The sequence below is a fragment of the Chaetomium globosum genome, genomic scaffold (genome assembly GCF_000143365.1).
Source record: "Chaetomium globosum CBS 148.51 scaffold_2 genomic scaffold, whole genome shotgun sequence".
Lineage (NCBI taxonomy): Eukaryota > Fungi > Ascomycota > Sordariomycetes > Sordariales > Chaetomiaceae > Chaetomium > Chaetomium globosum.
In genome coordinates, this window is record NT_165977.1 from 396132 (window position 1) to 415153 (window position 19022).

Below are 19022 nucleotides of genomic sequence, written 5' to 3' on the forward strand. Positions count from 1 at the left end.
CCCCCTCTTTCCCCCCCCTGGACTCGAGGTGCATGTCCATGGTTCGATTCATTATCAACAGCTCCAGTTTACGTTCACACCGTCGTAAACGCGAAGAACCCTGGCCCTGCTTGGACTGATATTGGTCACGAAAAACAAAAGAAAACTGCGACCCCTCCCGCTGGTCCATCATTTGCAGCTCGTGCTTGCAGCCCGCTTCGCGCCTGGTTTCACTTGACAACGCCGGCAATTTACGTCCATGTAACTTCAACTATCCCGCTTGCATCTGGGCCTCCGATTCCTCCTATTCCTGCCGTCCGATTCAGGACTTTAACTCTCGATTCTGTCTTTATTATCAAGCGTCTACTCCGAAACCGCTGGACCCAAGACGACATGTCGACGCCGGCTGCGACCCCTGGCGCTGGCCAGCCAAACCGGGAGAGCAACAATGGCGATCTTGTGCCATCCTCGTCGCAGATGGGCTATGAGACGGCTGATGGGAGCGGAAAAAAAAGACGCCCATTCCAAGACGGTTTTCTCACAACGAGACTCGCACGCGGACTCGGATGTCGATGCCACCGCCGCAGATGAAGGTCATACTGAAATCGGCGTTAGCAGGGTCGAGGCCTTCAACAAGGTCCTGTACCAGTCGGGCAAGTCGGGCAAGATCTTGCTCTGGCTGCTGGGCATCTCCATCGGCCTGACCATGTTTGCCTATGCCCTCGACCAGAGCATCACCTCCAGTATCTTCACCACGATGGCCAGTTCCACCTTCGGCCAGCACAGCTCGCTCGCCGCCGTCAGCACAGCCAGCCAGATCATCCGAGCCATCAGCAAGCCCTTCATCGGCAAGCTGGCCGATATCACATCCCGCCCGACCACCTACGTCGTCATCCTGGTCTTCTACGTCGTCGGCTTCGCCGTCGCCGCCAGTGCGAGCACCTTTGCCGCCTACACGGTGGGCATCTGCTTCACCTCGGTCGGCAAATCCGGCCTCGACTTGTTGAGCGACATCATCGTCGGTGATCTGACCCCACTCCAGTGGCGCGGTTTCTTCGGTGCCGCCTTGTCAATCCCCTTCATCATCACCGTACCTGTCAATGGTTTTATTGCGGAGGCCTTTGTCGACAACTGGCGATGGGGCTTGGGCATGTTCGCCATCCTCGTACCTGTCTTGCTCGTGCCAGCCATCTTCACTCTGTACTCGATGCAGCGCCGGGGAGAGAAGATGGGCATGGTCACCATGGCCGCTTCAAAGCGTCTGAGGACGGGGGACGGTGTGGTGGCCTCCGAGGAGCCTACAACTAATTCCACCGGTGCTGCCTACTGGATGAAACTCCTTTACCAGGGCCTGGTGGACATCGACATCATCGGGCTCGTCATTCTCGGTACATCCTTCTCGCTCATCCTGCTGCCCTTCACCCTCGCCAAGGAGGCCGATGGCGGTTGGGCCAACGGGAGCGTGATCGCCATGCTCGTCGTCGGCTTCGTCCTGCTCGGTGCTTTTGTTCTATTTGAAGTGTACGTCGCGGCGAAACCGCTCATGACAAAGCGTATCCTCCAAAACCGCACGTTCCTGGCCTCCGTCACCATCTACACCTTCAACCAGATGGCCTCGGCAACCCGGAACACCTACCTGTCCTCGTACGTGTACATCATCAAGGAGTGGACCGTCTACGAGTGGACCATCTTTTTGGGCATCACGACCATGGGTCTCAGCATCATGGGGCCCATCGTGGGTCTCATCCAGAGGAGCACTCATCGATACAAGTCCATGATGGTCTTTGGCGCCGCCGCCAGGCTGATCAGTTACGGCATCCTGGTCCAGAGCAACGGCAACATGGTGCAAGACACGGCTCGCCTGATCGTCGCGCAACTGGTATTTTGCCTCGGTTCCTTCAACGTCGTCGGCGCCCGCGTGGGCAGCCAGGCCTCTGTGCCACACGAGGACATGGCCTCCATCATCGCCCTGCTCACGCTGTGGTCCACTCTGGGCTCGTCCATCGGCAGTGCCGTCTCGTCGGCCATCTGGACGAGCGAAATGCTCGACCGCATGCATCTGGAGATGCCCGGCGTGGACGAGGCGACCATCGCCAAGCTCTACGGAAACATCAAGACGCTGCGCACCGCGTACGACTTTGCTGACCCAGTCAGGCAAGGCGCCATCCGCGCGTATGCGTACGTCAACGGCCACATCGCCACCACGGCTCTGGTCATGGCTGCGGTTCCGCTGATCGCCACTTTCTTTATGCCCGACTTTTACCTGGGCAACCAGCAGAACGCCGTCACGAACTTGGGTCTGGACGGCGAGAGGGTCGATGTGCCGGAGCGGGCTTCGGAGGATCAGATGGGGGCTAAGAAGACTTCGAAGCCGTTTTATCGCAGGCTGATCGATGGTTATTACAAGGATCGTGTGTAGAGCACTTGGTGCCATGGGTGTCCCTCGGGCTGAGTAATGGACATGTCCTTGGTTCGGCATGTGAGGTGGCAAGGCGCGTAATTGTTTTATGACGGTTGTCTTCCAAGCGAAAAAGAGGAACCAACCGTTGGTTAGGTACCTTGGTTATATGTCTCTAGGTGCCTAGCTACATCATCTTAATGCTTCTGAGTTCGCAATTCCCGTAGAACCCTTACAGTCTTTCAGGTACCTATTTACATAAGTGATTTTCTTCCGCGTGGAAGTACCGCCGTACCCATCCATTGTGTAACCCGAATTCTGGATGCGGCCTGGTGAGTCATCTGCTCTGGTCTATTGATCTGGGCGGCGACTTGTCGGTATCGAAGAAAACAAGAAGCTAAGATAGTGGGAAGGGCTGAAAGCGTATTTGGCATATAGGGATGAGTGTCCTTGAGACCGATCTTCATCATCCATCCTTGTGTATAGGGCCTTGATGGTTGGTATCATGATGACTCCTTGCCGTTGAGGAATTGGGTACATGTACATGTAGATGTCACTGGGGCTTATCGGAAAGTCGTGGAAGAAATGGAATCAGGATGGAAGCAAGTACCCGATGTACAACTGGCACTTTCGTTAATCCGGCAGCATTATTCACAGGCCCTTTCCACAGACATCAAACACAGCAAAAAAAACTTGGAGCCCCAGACAACAGCGACGTTTGGCCACACAACACACTTGTTCCAACCCCCAAAGCTTTACTGCTCTGCCTGGGAAGAGAACGAACAGTCTGGAACCCTGCGAGAGTCTTGGGCATACATTGCCATCACTTTCCCACAACCAGACCACACTTCATCAGACCTCCAATCTTGACTCTTTCTCGTCGTACTGCTCTACAACCATCTCCGACCGGGCATCAAACAATCTCAAAATGCCTGGTGAGTGGGAACCAATAAAAGTTACGACCGTCAGGGGCATGACGACGATGTTCTTTTCGACTGGCAATGGCAATCCCACGGCCGAAGACATGGAGGATGCGATGACGGATCTGATGGCCAAGCTCGATGCGGCTTCCACGGCCAACGTTGCCTCTTCCACAACCGACGATATGGCTTCCACGACCAACAATGCCGCTCTCGCGACCCCTCAGGTACCCACCATCGCCACCGAAAAGCCACTCATCGAGCGCTTTCTTGTCTTTGACGACAGCGGCCGACTTCTGATCGACGTTGTTAACAAGAACGACGACGGACCACACGGCAAATCGACGCGCCGCCACAGGTGCTCTCTCGACGCCATGAAGCGGGCGTCGCCCGCGTGGAAGAGCAAGATATTCGGGTCTGAGGGCGAGGAGCGACCGGAGCTTGCCACCGACGACGAGGACTGGGCCGTCGTGCTGGACGACGATCCACCCCGGGCCATTACCATGCAGCTCGCCCTCATCCACGAGCGGCCGGAGCTGGTGCCCCGGTTTCACAACAACCCCGACACCCAGGGCGTCTGCATGTTCATCTACGAGTTCATGACCACGGCCGACAAGTACGGCGTTCTGCCCCTCTTCCGGCCCTTCGTTTCCCACTGGCTGCCGCACGCCCGCCCGACCTCTGAGGACATGGATCGCCATTACGTGCACCGCATGGAAGCGGCCTGGCAGCTGGGCGCCGTCGGGCTAGTGCAGGATCATGTCCGGAAGCTGGTCTACCATACCATCGTGACGCCGGAGCTTCTGGACCAGGCGCGCGCCAGGTCGCTCTTGGCCTGCAAGGACGGCTTCTTAACATCACTTCCCGGGTTGTTCGACACGGTGGGCAAGCGCCAGCGGGAGTTGGTCCAGTCCCTCCTGGACTTTTTCCATGAGTTCTTAGCGGACCTGCGCGGCGAGGAGGGGATCTGCCAGCAGGCTCTGCCTGGCACACCGGAGCACGAACGATGCAACGCCGGGCTCGAGGAGTTCGTCTCGAAGCGTATGGAGGAGCCGACTTCCCCGAAGATCCCGCTGGACGCCAAGGACTGCCCTCTGACCATCCATCAGTTGCTGCACATCACCACCCATATCATGGGCGTGTCTTGCAAGCGGCCCGGGGCCGAAGCAGGTCGACCGGCACAAGTGCGTCTCGAATCTCCACAAGCGGATCGTCGACCTCGGCAAAGAGTTGCTTGGCCGCTGGAAGGGAGAGCAATCCATCCTGGAGCCGGAGCAGCTAGAGTGGCTCACGAAGCGTGGCGAGATCCTGGGGACGGAGACTTCCTCTGTTTGATGTGTGGGATCTTGTGGTGGTCGTCACAGAGGGAACTGCGTGCGGGGGTGTGTCACTCGGGGATGAACAGACATGGTTCCCTCTCAACTGGAATCAAGTGACAATCTACATGTATCTTACCCTTGAGAGATAGAGCCCAGACCTGCCTAGTTAGTTCCCTGCTTGTGCCATAACCCACGATTATGAGACTTACCTATCTACCAAGGACCTAACTGTGTTTTGTGACCCCGCGTGATATTGTCATGGAACATGGTGCCGCTGCCCTTCACGATTACTCAGTTATGTGATTAAGCGGTGTTTGTTTAGAATGGATGAATGCGGTACCTCAGGTACCGGAGATACGTACCTGTGAAGGCGGTGACCTTATCAGAAGAAAAGAAACCCATGGAAAGACGGCCAGGCAATCAACAAGCAAGTATCCGAATGCCAGCCGGAAATTCCCTTATCCGGCAACTTTGTTGACAACCATAGGCTCCTGGAGGAACCAGCTCAGGGGGCCAACGTCATCATCTAAAGGAAGTTTTTGGAATCCCCGTGGCAAACACCAGACAACACAGCTGAAGCGATACTGACCGCAATATCCAACGCACCACACACTGGATTTGTCCTGCGCACCAGATCTTGACTTTTCTCACGAGAAGCGAAAGAACAGCAGCGGAGTTATCACAAATCCTCTCACGCAAATCCCGGCGCTTCCCACAGCAAACGGAGAAGTAATCGGTAAGCAGACCACACTTTCCTCAGAACTTCCATCAGCCTTTATTTCTGCTCATTTCATCGTGCTGATCCACCTCCCTCCTCAGCCAGGTAGTCATCAACGCACCGAAAATGCCTTCCCTATCCTTCCTGACCATCGGGAACACACGGGTCAAGGTTCACACTACCTACGATGCCAACACTCCCCCGACCCCCCAGGCCCCCCTCGCCGCCGAAGAGCTCCCCATCCAGGAGATTATTCTCGACAAGACCGGTCGACTTCTCATCGACGTCGTCGACAACACGCCCCGCGGCAAACAGACGTACCGCCACCGGGTCTCTCTCGACACCATGAAGCAGGCCTCGCCGGTCTGGAAGGAAACGATCTTCGGCCCTGAGGGCCAGGAGCTGGAGATGAAGCCCACCGCCAACGACCACGACCACGACCACGACCACGACCACGACCGTCTTGTCGTGCTGCCCGCCGACGACGAGCCAGTGCCCATCCTCGTGCAGTTAGCCCTCATCCACGACCAGCCGCGGTGGGTGCCGACGTGGTCCGACCCGGCCACGCCGGGCTCCAGCGCGCAGATCGCCAAGATCGTCACCGCCGCCGCCAAGTACGGCGTCCTGCCCCGCCTGCGGCCCTGCGTCCCCGACTGGCTGCTGCACGCCCGCCCGCCCGCCCGCATCGGCGGCCAGGACGACGTCGACTCCGACATGATGGACCAGCTGAACGTGGCGTGGCAGCTGGGTGACGCGCGCCGCGTGGAGGTGTACATCCGCAAGCTGGCCTTCGACTCGAACCTCGCGGCGGAGGTGGCGGAGGACGGGCTCGTTGAGGTGGGCGACTGCCCAGTCGATCGGTTCCCCGCGCTGCCGGCGCTGATGGGCGTGGCGGCCAGGCGCCGGGAGGAGGGTATCCAGGCGTGTCTGGACTTTGTGGCCGGGCTGGTCGATGATCTGGACAGCGACGAGGGGGTCTGCCGGCGGCCCATGTGGGACCCTACCATCATCCTGGGGTACACCCCCGAGGCGTTCGCCGCCTTTGAGTGGAGGGCCGGGCCCGCTGTCGACCACCACAAGATCGATCGCGACTTGTGCGGGGTTATGCTCAACATGGACATCACGAAGCGTCTCCAGGACGAGGGGCCGATCCCGGAGCTGGCCAACGACTTCCACTCGAGCATTACCCACCTGCTGTACAAGATCCGCCGTGTCCATGGCATTCAAGATGGTGCCGCCCCCATACTTCCCGTCCCGGGCCATGCGTGCCTCCAGCGCCTGCAGACGAAGTTCGAGGACTTTGCGGCAGAGCTGCGCGGCCGTTGGTCGGGGACCGCATCCATCCTTGAGGCGGACCAGGTTGAGTGGCTCAAGACGCGTCGCGACATGTTGGCGACGGGTGGCTCTTCTTAAGTGGGATTGCATGTTGGTGGAGGAGAACATGAAGTGTTGGGACCCCGGGGATGACTGGAATGAACCAGGTCCGACTGATGTACACATCATGTATCTTAGCTAAATGTCAACCCACTCACATGTACGTAACCCATGAGAAGTAGAAAAGAGTCCTGTCAATCTACCGAATGTAAATTTTTATTCAGGTTTGCCAAGAGACTATCGCGTCTTCCCACCAAGCAGTGTAAGTCAGCTTCCCAATCCCGCTCTCAGACTCCCCCCAGTACTAAGATTCGTCACCGCATCACCGCGTCCTCTATCCTCGCGTGTTCCTTTGTTGCCCCTCCCATAAACCTATCAACTCATCAGGCATGACGAAGCAATCCCGACGCCCGTCTAAGCGAGCCGCCTCAGTCTCCGGTCTTTTTTTTCTTCTTTCATGCAAGTTCTGGTCTAATAAGACATTGTCGTTTTCCAGTCTGGTTATCCAAAAAGGGTGCCCGATACAGGGCATTAGAGTTTGAGCCTCGTCAGTTCTCTTCGGTTGAAGTAACATGGGCATCTATGATGGATTTGGAGTTGGAGTCTCGGGTACATGTATCTATGGTATAAGGCGTGTGGGTTTGGAGTTTGGCGGGCGTCACGGTTGGCTCGGAGGCTGGGCATATACCCGGGGGTTTGTTTGCACCTATTCACGGTCTGCCTGGGGTCCACGCACTTCGACACCTCCTCGAGATGCTGAGCAGGCGTTCCTACATGTAGACAGCGGTAGGGGAGTGGGGACAGCCTTGTCACCAACTTGGCTCCCCGACTTCACAATGGAATCCTGGGCTCTATGCCTGGAGGAACGTACGAGGAACGAGTACTGCCGAAAGGTTCCTTTGCCTGTGACTGGAGGAACGTACGAGGAACGAGTATTTCCGAAAGGTTCCTTTGCCTGGAGGAACGTACGAGGCTGCGTTGTGACGTGAATTAAATCAGTCGGGCTAGGCGAGTAAAAGCCATGGCTTTGGGGTAGATCCTTGGTCTTCGGTCGGCTTGAAAGGCAGGAGGTACCATCGGCGGCATCCCGGCATCTTTATACACAATGGTTCTCTTCCTCTAACACTCAACCCGGATGTGGGTTACCGCAATGAAGCCTGGCAGCAACTCACGTCAACCTTCCTATCTCCCCAAGGAATGGCGATCCATGCTACGTGTTTCTGAAAATTGGCAAAGTCCATAGAGCGAGAGGCAGCAGTCATAATCAGCGGTGTTTCACGCCCGCCGCATGCAATTTGGGACGAAGTGCCCCCGATGTACCACGGTCTCCACAGCACGGAACAGGCGGCGACATTGTTGGTGATAAGCACTAACCTCGGTTTATTGGCGTGCCAAGCCATACCTATATCCCAGCGGTCTGCAAGGTCATTGAGAAAAGGGGTCGCGGATGCGGGGTTGGCGCGCATGCTTCCTCCCATTGACATCATACATCTCAGGGGGATGGAATCTTCACTTCCGGCTCAAACAGGTCAACTATCGTCTTAGTCACCGGCTGATCCAACGTGGGCTATACATTACTCTTCCGGGCCATGTCCTTCTCCGAATTCCATAACCGCGTATCTACGGACCCAATTGTCGCCGCATTCCGAGACGCTGGCGGCGGCGAGCCGACACCCGAGGTCGCAAACACTCTCGTGCAGACGGCCCTTGTTATGGGGACTGAGGTGGGCGCGACTGGGCACTCAACAGCTGGGGGTGAATGGTTCCGCGAGGAGGTCTTTGAAGGGGTGATTAGTCGGGTTCTGGGAGCGGACTTGGTCGATCACCTGCTCTCTCGCGAGCTGGAAGGTGTCCTCTGGAACGACTATCCGATGATTGGATGGGTGATGAATGGCGAGCTGCGCGAGGGGCTGGCTCGGGTACGTGGTGACCTGATTCATGACCTGGAGGAGGACGATGCCGAGGTAGTTGAGGCTGTTCTCACGGCGCTGAGGGCCGCAGCTGAAGCGGATGAGGACCTCGTTACAGTTTACAGATGACATATGTGTCGTACAAGAGGGTGCTTCCATGTCGAAAGCGACTGAAGCCAGAAATGGTGTCAGATACGCAAGTCAAGGTCGGGTTAAATGCATGCAAGGCAGACCGGAAGGCAGTTAAGCGACTGCACGAGCAAGCCAATCAGGGCCTCTCCGCCGTCAACTTCATTTTCTCATTTGGCGCCCAACTGCCCAACATTTGATCAAGGGGAACACTTTGTAGGTACGGGATCGCATTCTGCCCCAAGCACGCAATGAGAAACCCAAAAGGGGGGGTAAGCAGCAACTCAACATCGTTAAGATCAGGAGTTCAGGGGTATACCATATTGCGCACCAGCCCTACGCAACTTAAACCGGAACAACCCTCCCCCCTCCAGTCACAAACCCCGCCCTACCCTACCTACCCTACCACTGCCTACCTACTCGGCCCATCCATCACAATGAGGCTCCTCGAAACCGCCCCGGCCGCGGTCCCCAAACTCCACGAATTCATTGGCTCCCACACCCCGGCCTACGCCATCCTCTCGCACACCTGGGACGCCGACGAAGTCACGCTCCAACAGCTCGCCGCCGCCGACCTGTTCGCCCTGCGCGGCAGCGCGCGTTTTGACAAAATACAGGGGGCCTGCGCGCTGGCCCGCACGCGCGATGCGCTCGACTACGTGTGGGTCGACACTTGCTGCATCGACAAGACGAGCAGCGCCGAGCTGTCCGAGGCTATTAATTCCATGTTTGCGTGGTATCGCGACGCGGCGGTGTGCTATGTGTATCTGAGCGACCTCAAGCCGGGCGAGTTCCGGGATTTGTTTAGGGACTTGCCTGCGTGTCGCTGGTTCACGCGGGGATGGACACTGCAGGAGTTGGTGGCGCCAAGGAAGGTCTTGTTCTTTGACCGGGAATGGAATTATCGGGGGAGTAAGAAAGAGCTGGCGCAGCTTCTTGAGACGATTACGAATATTCCCATGGCGGTGCTTCGCCACGAAGCGGAGTTGAACCATTTTGCAGTGGCGCGGAGGATGTCTTGGGCCGCGAACAGGGAGACTACGCGGGTGGAGGACGTGGCGTATTGCCTCCTGGGAATCTTTGACGTCAACTTGTCCCTCATCTACGGCGAAGGTATCAAGGCCTTTGCCCGGCTCCAGGCTGCGATTCTCCAAAGCACCCCGGATTTGAGCATCTTTGCCTGGGTGGACTACTCGATCACCCGTCGTGAATATGCCGGTATCCTGGCTAACGGTCCCGCACAGTTTGCCCACTGTAAGGAAATGGGAGCGGCGGTGGGAGACTTGGCCCACGCTAACTTCACCATGACAACAAGGGGGATACAAACAGACGCCAGCCTGATTTCGGCCAGGAGCCATGAAACAATGAGGTCGGCCGTTGTCCTGGATACTCGTTGTCTTATGGGAGGTATATTCATCGGGGTGCATATCCGGAAGATTGGCGGCAGCTTGTATGCCAGGTTCAAGCCTTATACACTGTTTAGGGCGGACGAAGCTTCTTCTAGCTGGGAGTGGACATCGGTTGAAACGCTGACTCTGGCCACCAACCTCCCCACACGGTTCCCCTTCCATACAGGCATCGATCCTGTGGTGGGAAACAGGTGTTCGACTCTCCGCGTCATATTCCGGCCGTTTAACGAAAGGAACGCTCAACAAATGCCCAGAAGCCACTTCGACACTGAGCAAGGAGCCTTCTTTTCCTGTGACCCCGACACCAAAGGGTGGTGCGCGTGTGTCAAGGAAGGAAGCTTGACTGGCGGGAGTGTTCATAACATCAACAGCAATGTTGATTTGACGCTGTTCTTTGCCTGCTTTGGGTGGGACACCGAGACTCCCGTTGTTGTGTTGGCGAGTCTTAACGGGATGAACCCCGCGACGGGAATGTTGTTAAAGTCTCTCCTAACTTTCCAGTTGGGCCAGGTGAAGTTCGAGAGCTGGCGTCAGGCACAAGATCTTGTCCTTGGTGCCTTCGGGGACAACCTGGTGTATAGGGGACCGGTACTGACGAACTCCAGGACAATATACTTGTACGAGGGATCCAGCCCGTGGACTCAACTACATTCCTTCTTCCGGGTGCAGCTCAAAATGTGGAAAGAGATTCACCGCGACGTTTCTTTCTATCCAACCACGATGTTTGAGATCTTTTTTTCACTTGATGTCACGTCACTTCAGCCTCTACGGTTGATGTTGGAACCATAGGATGGATCACTGGGAGCACTGGATGACTGCGCAATGGCCTCAATTCATGATGTGTTGTCTTGATCCAACTGTGGGAAACTCGCCCCTGGTTCGAAGATTATTTACGTGGTTCTGTGGGGGCCAATTTCCACTCGCAGTTTCCGCCCGGATACCCGGTGGTTCTGACAGTTGATAGTGACATAGTTAGTAACTTTACCTCCCTATGTAGCATATAGCCGGTTTCCCCAACGGAAGGATGCCTATTCTCGTATCCCTCGTATTGGCTCCAAGTGGAAAGGAATTGCCTGAGAGCGCTGAACACCGCATTACTTACTTCCTTACGTTATAGTTATTCTATTTGAACTTCCGTGATTTATTTCCCTGGGTCCATTCTTTTTACTTTCCTCTGTTCCGTTCACTTTCCCTCTTGCCAAACGGTGGCGACTGATCCTCGAGTCTCTCGATATCCAGTGTGTGCTTCACGAGCACAAGGTAAAGAGCTAATAATTACGGAAGGGGTCCCGGTACTATTCTCTGCCCCCGAAGACGACCCGCTTGACCTCCTCCATTCCGGCACGCCTCAAACTTTATCATATACCCCTAAATTCAAGCCGGGGATATCCCAAGGCCATCATCAATGCCCACCATCTTCTGCAACGCCTCGCTATACCGCGCCCCCTTAGGCTTGGCCTCCTCGACGATGCGGCGCATCTCGGCCATCTCGGCCTCGGTCAGCTCCACGTCGCGCGACGCCCAGTTCTCCTCCAGCCAATGGGCCTTGGTCGTGCCGGGGATGGCGATGAAACCCTGCGCGGCGACCCAAGCAAGGGCGACTTGTGTGGTGGCGCAGCCCTTTTTGGCGGCCAGCTTCTGCAGCTCGCGGACGATGGCGCGGTTGTTGTAGAAGTTCTCGCCTTGGAACTTGGGGACTATGAGTGGGTGGCGTGATCATTAGTATGTCTGATGCTTGTTACGGTGGTTTAAGCTGTTTAAGCAAGGGGACATTTGGGAGACGGAACGACGGAAACTCACTGCCGCGGCGGCCGTCGGTGGGACCAAAGTCGTCGGGGCTGTTGTACGCAAAGTCGTCCACTAGCCAACCATGTCCCAGCGGGCCATAAGCCACGTAGGCCACGCCGAGGTCTCTGGCGGCATCGATCAGGCCATCCGTCTCATGTAGCGTGTCGAAAGCAGAGAACTCGGCCTGGACGGCGTCGATCTTACTGCTTGCCTTGTATCACGGTGCGGACCTTGGGTCATGGTGATGATCTCTGTTGCACCATAAAGAGGTGAAGAAGCTAAGGAGCTAGTTAAGGGCTTGGCTATAACTAAGGTGAAGATGGAGCATGGACCACCGGATTACATAACCTACTAGGTAGGGGTTGGTTCCGTGACACCTTGGCTCTTCTGATCTGTCATAGCGAAGGCCGGTGTACAAAGAGGTCCCGTTCTGTGGATGACCCACCGAAAACCGGGCTTGCCCCTCCATCTGCCTTCCTTGCCCCGCATTTGGCTCGGGATGGCGACCGTCTTGCTCTTGACTAAGATGGTGCCGTTGGGGAGCCCGGGGATGGCGAGGCCCGCACTATCGTCCGACTGGAGGAGGACGGCCACGGGTGGCCCGAGGTGGAAAGTCACGTCGTTGGCGAGGGCGATGGTGCCACAGGCGAGGTCGGGGAAGATGTCGACGGCCTTGAAAGGCGCCCCGTTGACGACCTTCAGCCCGACAAACTGGTTGCGAGTCACCACGACCGGCATGCCTTGCGCGTAGAAGAAGAGGCCGGGATGGATGGATGGATGGAATTTATTTCGCCCGGAGGCACTGGGCCTATAGGGCCTTAGCACGCTAACTACATCCGGATCAAATCGTTTTGCCTTCAACTCGTACAAGCCCCCTACTTCTTCCCTCTTTCTCGCTGCACCATTTACCTCTTGCCTTGGTTGTTGTTAGCAGATCAGCTTGGAGGCTACTTTCTCCAAGTGTTCAGCGTCCTATCTTCAGCAGCTAAAGCGGGACCTGCTGGTTAAGGCTCGTGGTTGAGGCTCGTGGTGTTGAGTGTCGGCTTCTTCTACTGTGACTGGTCTAGACTCTCCCCCTCATTCAGCTCCAGCCTTCCTGTTGCCATTGCGTATTTGATCGTCGCCCGGACTGCCTTCATATCTGGTGACCAATGCCTTGTATCCGATGGCGCTTTCCCTCCCAGATAGAACGAGAGGCTTCCTCGTCTTGCCACTGTGCATTGCAGCATGTCTTCCCTCAGAGCTGTCCATCTCACGCATCGGAAAAGAAAGTGTTCCACTGATTCCCTCGCTTGTCCACAGGCACAAAGGTCTGACTCGACCGCCCCAATCCTGCTCAAAAAACCGTTCAGTCTCGCCATTCCGGGTTCGGAGCTGCGCCAATACGCAGGCCTCCTTTCGCTTCAGCTTGTCATAGAGATGGCGCGTGTGCTTGCCTGGTAGTGCTGCGTCCATGGCCTTTGAGAACTTGCCCACGCTTACAGGTAGAACTCTTGTCGCCCGTTGTCTTTCCATTGCCAGCCTCATCGCGGTAGACTTGACCTGGGGTATTTGGGAGTCGGGTGTGCGTCCTTGCTTCGACGCTCTATGGGCTGCTGCCTTGGCATCTGACCCCAGCGCGAAGTCAATCTCCGCTGGTATCCACAGAAAGTTGACCGAGTTCCCTCTTTGTCGGTGCAGCCTGGCCAAGTCGTAGATTTGCCGTATGATGCTTTGGCCGGATTGCTGCCGCGGCTGTCCAACTGCTGCCAGCGCTGACTGGTTCCTAGTGATCACGGTGATGTGCCTGTGGCAGATGCTAGCCGGTAACTTCTCCAGGGCCATTGCGATGGCTGCTAGCTCTGCTGTATATGGGTTCTGCTCTTCCCTTGTCCCAAGAACAACAGCATAGTTTGTCACAGTCTCGCTAGTTCTGTTGAAGAGAGTATCCCGTGCAAGGCCGCCCATGCCAACAATGCCCTTCTTTACGGATGAGCTGGTTGCGATCACGATTCCCGAAATTTTGTTGACCATCTCGGCCGCCTTCCCTCGATCGGCTTCGAGCGTCGGTCGTAGGCGAGGTACCCAGGGCGGGACGGCGTATTCCTGGATTGTCTCCATCCGGTCAACTCGTACTCCTTCGGCCACGCGGGCAATTTTCTGCAGCGGAGATACGAATCGTACGGTGGTCCGGACTTTCTTCGTGGCAAGGGGATGCGTTCCGGGCAGCGTGTGGATGTTGATCCACAGACTGGCTGCCGCCTGGGCGTGTCGTTCTCGTACGGGGTAGATGCTCGCTTCAGCTTCCACCACGGCTGTTGCCGCGGTTCGAAAGGCTCCCGTGATGGCCAGGGCCCCGATCTTCTGCGCCCTGTTCAGCCAGCTCAGTGCTTTTTCCCCGCACGCATGCATCCAGACATTGGCAGCGTAGTCCATGACCGGGGCTACTGTCGCAACAAATAGCTGTCTCGCTGTCCGCGGGGAAAGCATCTTCAGCCTCTTCAGGGCCAGAGCGGCTGCGAGGCCCTTAGCTGCCGTCCTAGCAATGTGCTGCTTGTAGCGGAGTTCGCGATCCATCACGACACCTAGGATTTTCGCACTTTCCTTCGGTTTGACCACTTCGCCTTTGACCGAGAACGTTTGTTCTGAAAATCGCTCCATGTTCCTCGTGAAGTGTATGATGGCTGTACTTTTCGCCTTCAAACTGCGCACCGCTCCGTTTCTCCCAGTCAAGGGCTTTGTCGATGATAGCTTGGATTCCAGTGCGGTTCGACTCCGCTGACGGGCCCGTTACCCAGGCAGTGTAGTCGTCCACAAAGGCAATTGCGCCTCCGTTCGCGTCAATCTTGTGCTGCACTAGGTCGGCGTTGAAGAAGAGGAATAACACTGGAGACAGCGGCGATCCTTGCGGAAGACCCGCTTGGGGCAGCTCTTGCCGTCCAGATGTGAACCCGTTTACGGCAATGGTCGCTGTGCGCTTGGAGCAGAAGGCGTCGATCCACTTGACCAGGGATTCAGGTATCCCTCTTGCCTTGAGCCTCTGGAGAAGCCTGTCTTTGAAGACCCCATTGTATGCGCCCTTGACATCGAAGCTGATCAGACTGAGCACTTTCCTAGCTCTCCATGCTTTGTAGATGTGTTCCTGAAGCAGAAGGAGAGCCTGTTCGGTCGAGCGTCTCTTCCTGGCTCCGAAGTGGTTGGCGGGTAGAAGGCCGCAGGTCTCCACAGCATGGGATAAACGCTCCGCAATGACTGCCTCCAGTATCTTACCCAGCGTGGAGAGCAGCGAGATGGGTCTCCAGGACTTGGCTAGAGTGTATTCGCTCTTCCCTGGCTTCTTCAATGGGATGATCTTGGCATTCCTCCACTGGCTGGGGATGTCGCCGTCTCGAAGCGACGTCCGGAATAAATGGAGCACCCTGTCTTTGACCACTGGCCAGAGCTGTCTCCATACCATTGCCGGTAGACCGTCTTCCCCGGGCGCCTTCCATGGCTTAGCGGACAGGACCTTTTGTTCTATCTCCTCCATTGTTAGGTCTGGCATGTGTACCGGCGCCCGTTGAGGTCGTTGGCCCTCGTCTTCGATTCTCGCTGGCAAAGGTGGGAAGAAGGCGGTGAGTAACTCCTGCGCTTGTTCTGCTTTACCCTCCGTGATGGAGCCATCGGGTCGGACGAGCGGGGGTATCTTATCGCCCATCGTGCCGCTGCCGGTTTGCAGGTACTTCGTTGCTTGCCAGATGTTAGCGTCATCGGCCAGGAAGTCGTTCCAATGCGAACTCTTCTGTCTGCGGATGGCGTCATGGTACTCTTTGGCTGCCATCCTGGCTCGTTGTTCGATCTCTGGTGCTGTTTGCCCAATCCTACGTCGAGATCTCGCCTGGTTTCTCCAAAACGTGTATGTCTGGCGAAGCCGTGTCAGGTCTGTTGTCCACCACCGCTTGGCGTATGGTGAGGGCTTGGCTTTAGGTGTCAGGGCGTAGACCGCCTCGGTTACCACTGCCATGAGCCTGTCCGTCTGCTGCTGGACATTGCCGTCCCAGGGGATGCGTTCGAGGTTTGCTGCCACCCTAGTCCTAATTTCCGCCCAGGGCGCGTTCTTGAAGAGGAACCTCGTCTCACTGGGGCGGTCCTCCACCGTGGTGTCAAAAGCTGTCTCGATTGCTCTGTGGTCTGAGCCATGGTCGCAGGGGTGAATCGTGCATCTGAGTAGTTGGTCTGCTAGTTCTGCAGAGGCCAGTACCAGGTCGATTGTGCTCTCAATGTCGCATGACTGGCACGTCTGCGTGCCTCTTGGGAGGAGGCTACAGAGGGAGTGTTCGTCCATGAGGTTGTTAATGCGGTCTCCCTCGCCTTGTCTCCCTGGTGAGACATCGTCCCCTCCCCAAAGCTGGTCGTGGCGGTTGAAATCGCCCGCCAGTATGATGTCCGTTCTCGTCCCTGTTCCGTTTCGAAACCTCTTAATCATTAGGTCAATCTCCCTCATTGCATCTTCCAGTGCTTTCGTCACTACCACCCTCCACATACACTGACACCAACAGCACTGCCCGGTCTGGGAGCCGGATGCGTGCTGCGGTGAGGTCTGCCGACGGCACTGGAATCTGCTCGACCTCTATATCGCTTCGTACCCATAGCATGCTCCGAATTGGCCACGTGGCTTCTCGTCTTGTCGTTGGTATCAGCTTCGTCCAGTTGTGATGACTCATTGGGACCGTCGTCACCGAGCCTTCGATCAGCCTGGCATATGGTTCGGAGATGGCTAGCACTGCGAAGTCCTTGAGTCCCTGAGGTTGCTTGACTTGTCACGGCACCAAGCCTGACCTGCTTGGGTCACGTGGGAAGCACGTGCCCACGCGACCTGGACCCACACGAGCAGCCGTATTTCCTCTCCGTTAGCGTCCCCTTGCGAGAGCTTCCTCTCTCCTTATCGCACAACTCAGTCATTAGCCAGAACCTGACCCTGTCCCGTGACTCCCCTGACCACGCCCCGTGACATGACTGGAAATTGCGATGGCAGGGCGCCAGTTGTGATCTAACAATTTAAATAGATTTGAACTGTACTCAAATCAAACTCAAATCAAATCAAACCTGGCTCCGATTTGATTTGATTTGCTTTGTTCGGAACGCTGAGATGGAGATGTGCTTGCCGTGGGCACGAGCCCACTGGACGACGGCCGCCATGTTCAGGTCCCACCGGTCTTGGTTCAGAGGCGTGATGGCTCTCAAGCCATCTACGAAGGAGGACTCGCACGGCGGTGTATAGAGGCGTTGGCTCAGCCGCTGGAAGTCCAGCTCGGTCTGCTCGCCACTGCGCAGGCGCTGGAGGAAGCCCCGCAGCCTTGGACAGCCGGCCGCGCGGACCTGTTCGCGGAGGATGACGACGGCCGTGAACTGGAGGAACAGCTTATGCGCAGCTAGGTGCCTTGCAGCGCTCTCTGGTCTCTGTCCGCCGCGGTCCCTAGGCGTTGGCAAGAGGAGGCTGGTCTGCAGGACGGGGTCGAACCGGAAGAAGTCACCAAAGAACAAGACCATTGGGATCCCGCTAAACGGTCGATGCTGATCATCCCTGTACTGCTTCAGGCGGCTGTCCACCGCCGCGAGCGTGAGACCACCCACCTGGCTAATCTCGTCGACGATCAACATGACCATATTTTTCCAACGCAGCTTCTCTTCTTCCGAAACGTTCCTTGCCACCTCGCTCTTGCCCTCGAATCCAATGTTCGTCGCCGAGTGCAGCGTCACCCCGCCGATCAGCGCCGCCGCGTTGCCGCTGGCGCCCGTCAAGAGCAGGGTGTGGAGACCATCCTTCAACCGGAAACATATCGTGAATTGCATGAATGACGCGAGATTTGCCCATGCCGCCCTCGCCGCCGACGTACTGGAAGTGCTGCCGGCCCCCCCTCTTCTTGCAGCCGCGTGCCGCGGTCGTCAAGGAACGCTGCTGGTATTAATACCGCCAGCGACTGGAGCTTGTTTAGGGCCCAGTGCCTCGTAAGCCCAAAGGCGACATCGACGTACGTCGCATAACGGCCGAACTCGAGCTGCATTTGTCCGCCCACACCGGCTTCGTCCGCTGACCCTCCGCCTCTGTGAATGTGCCGCTGTGGGCTCCCATGAGGCCCATCGTCATGCGCAGAAGACAGATTCGCTTGCCTGCTCTGGATAGTTGCCGTCATGATGCTGTCCTTCGTCTTTCCCGTTGAACAACAACCGTGAAAGTCGTTAGCCGGCTGGATGCGAACAGCTGTCAACCCATTTCCAAGAGGATCCTGGATCGCATGCAGCGGTCGCCTACTGGGAGTTCTCGATCAAAACCTCATCCAAGGCCCTTAACTCGTCGACACAAGCGTTCGCATCCCAGTAGTTCTTCCAGACGACTGGGAGTCTATTTGATAAAGCAGTTTAACCGCTCACAACACGACACCCATACGACCTAGCACAGTGCCTACAACACCACGCTCAACCGGTCCACGAATCACAAGCTGGAACCCATTCTCTACACCCGTTGGCGGCCAAAACTCATTGGCAAATAAAGAAAAAAACCCGGCACAGCCCCGGAAGCATCCGGATCATGAGGCAACCGAGCCACCGGCCACCCTTGAAGCACCGCCGAACTCGACCACAACCCACGCCGACCCAGTGCTTACAATTTCAAGCCCAGGTATGACTTCCTTCGAGCTCGCTAACTGGGCTAACCACCAGCAAGATACCGATCACACCGACGACGGTTCAAACGCAGAGCAGTTATTGGATGATCAACTCGCTCCGGCGGACACCACTCCAACAAGAAAGAGAAAGAAGCAAACTTGTCCGGAGCCGATCCGAAGCAAAAGGTCTACAGCGGGAACAAAGAGGGCGCGACTATACGATTAGACGCTAGTCTGGCTGAAGAAACCACATTTCCTTACTTTCCCAGCATTTGAGAATAACCATCATGAAATGAAGAATAAAAAAGAAAAACAAATGACATGGTTGACTCTCGCAACTCTAGGTGGGGAGAAGCAACTTTAATGGCAGCGATAGCTGCGTACCGCCAACTGCCAACCATAACATCACAGATTTGCAAAAAAAAAAAAAAAAAAAAACACTCAAACAACTAACT

General features: G+C 56.5%; 5 protein-coding genes across 5 annotated transcripts; 2 read left to right on the forward strand and 3 right to left on the reverse strand.

Annotated features, from left to right (window-relative positions):
• Positions 1-427: 427 nt before the first annotated feature.
• CHGG_02254 (uncharacterized protein) lies at positions 428-6747 on the forward strand (the record flags this gene model as incomplete). Its single annotated transcript, XM_001228769.1, has 3 exons — positions 428-2390; positions 3334-4679; positions 5440-6747. 3 exons carry the CDS (start codon positions 428-430, stop codon positions 6745-6747), a joined length of 4617 nt encoding a protein of 1538 aa, XP_001228770.1.
• Positions 6748-8450: 1703 nt separating this feature from the next.
• CHGG_02255 (uncharacterized protein) lies at positions 8451-8777 on the reverse strand (the record flags this gene model as incomplete). Its single annotated transcript, XM_001228770.1, has 1 exon — positions 8451-8777. The coding sequence occupies one exon, from the start codon at positions 8775-8777 to the stop codon at positions 8451-8453; it is 327 nt and encodes a 108-aa protein (XP_001228771.1).
• A 407-nt stretch (positions 8778-9184) lies between these two features.
• CHGG_02256 (uncharacterized protein) lies at positions 9185-10945 on the forward strand (the record flags this gene model as incomplete). Its single annotated transcript, XM_001228771.1, has 1 exon — positions 9185-10945. One exon carries the CDS (start codon positions 9185-9187, stop codon positions 10943-10945), a length of 1761 nt encoding a protein of 586 aa, XP_001228772.1.
• Positions 10946-11530: 585 nt separating this feature from the next.
• CHGG_02257 (uncharacterized protein) lies at positions 11531-12682 on the reverse strand (the record flags this gene model as incomplete). The annotated part of the gene is made up of 3 exons (XM_001228772.1): positions 11531-11853; positions 11957-12147; positions 12390-12682. 3 exons carry the CDS (start codon positions 12680-12682, stop codon positions 11531-11533), a joined length of 807 nt encoding a protein of 268 aa, XP_001228773.1.
• Positions 12683-13021: 339 nt separating this feature from the next.
• On the reverse strand, positions 13022-18096 carry CHGG_02258 (uncharacterized protein; the record flags this gene model as incomplete). The annotated part of the gene is made up of 5 exons (XM_001228773.1): positions 13022-14547; positions 14636-16360; positions 16549-16741; positions 17009-17725; positions 17800-18096. 5 exons carry the CDS (start codon positions 18094-18096, stop codon positions 13022-13024), a joined length of 4458 nt encoding a protein of 1485 aa, XP_001228774.1.
• Positions 18097-19022: the final 926 nt, after the last annotated feature.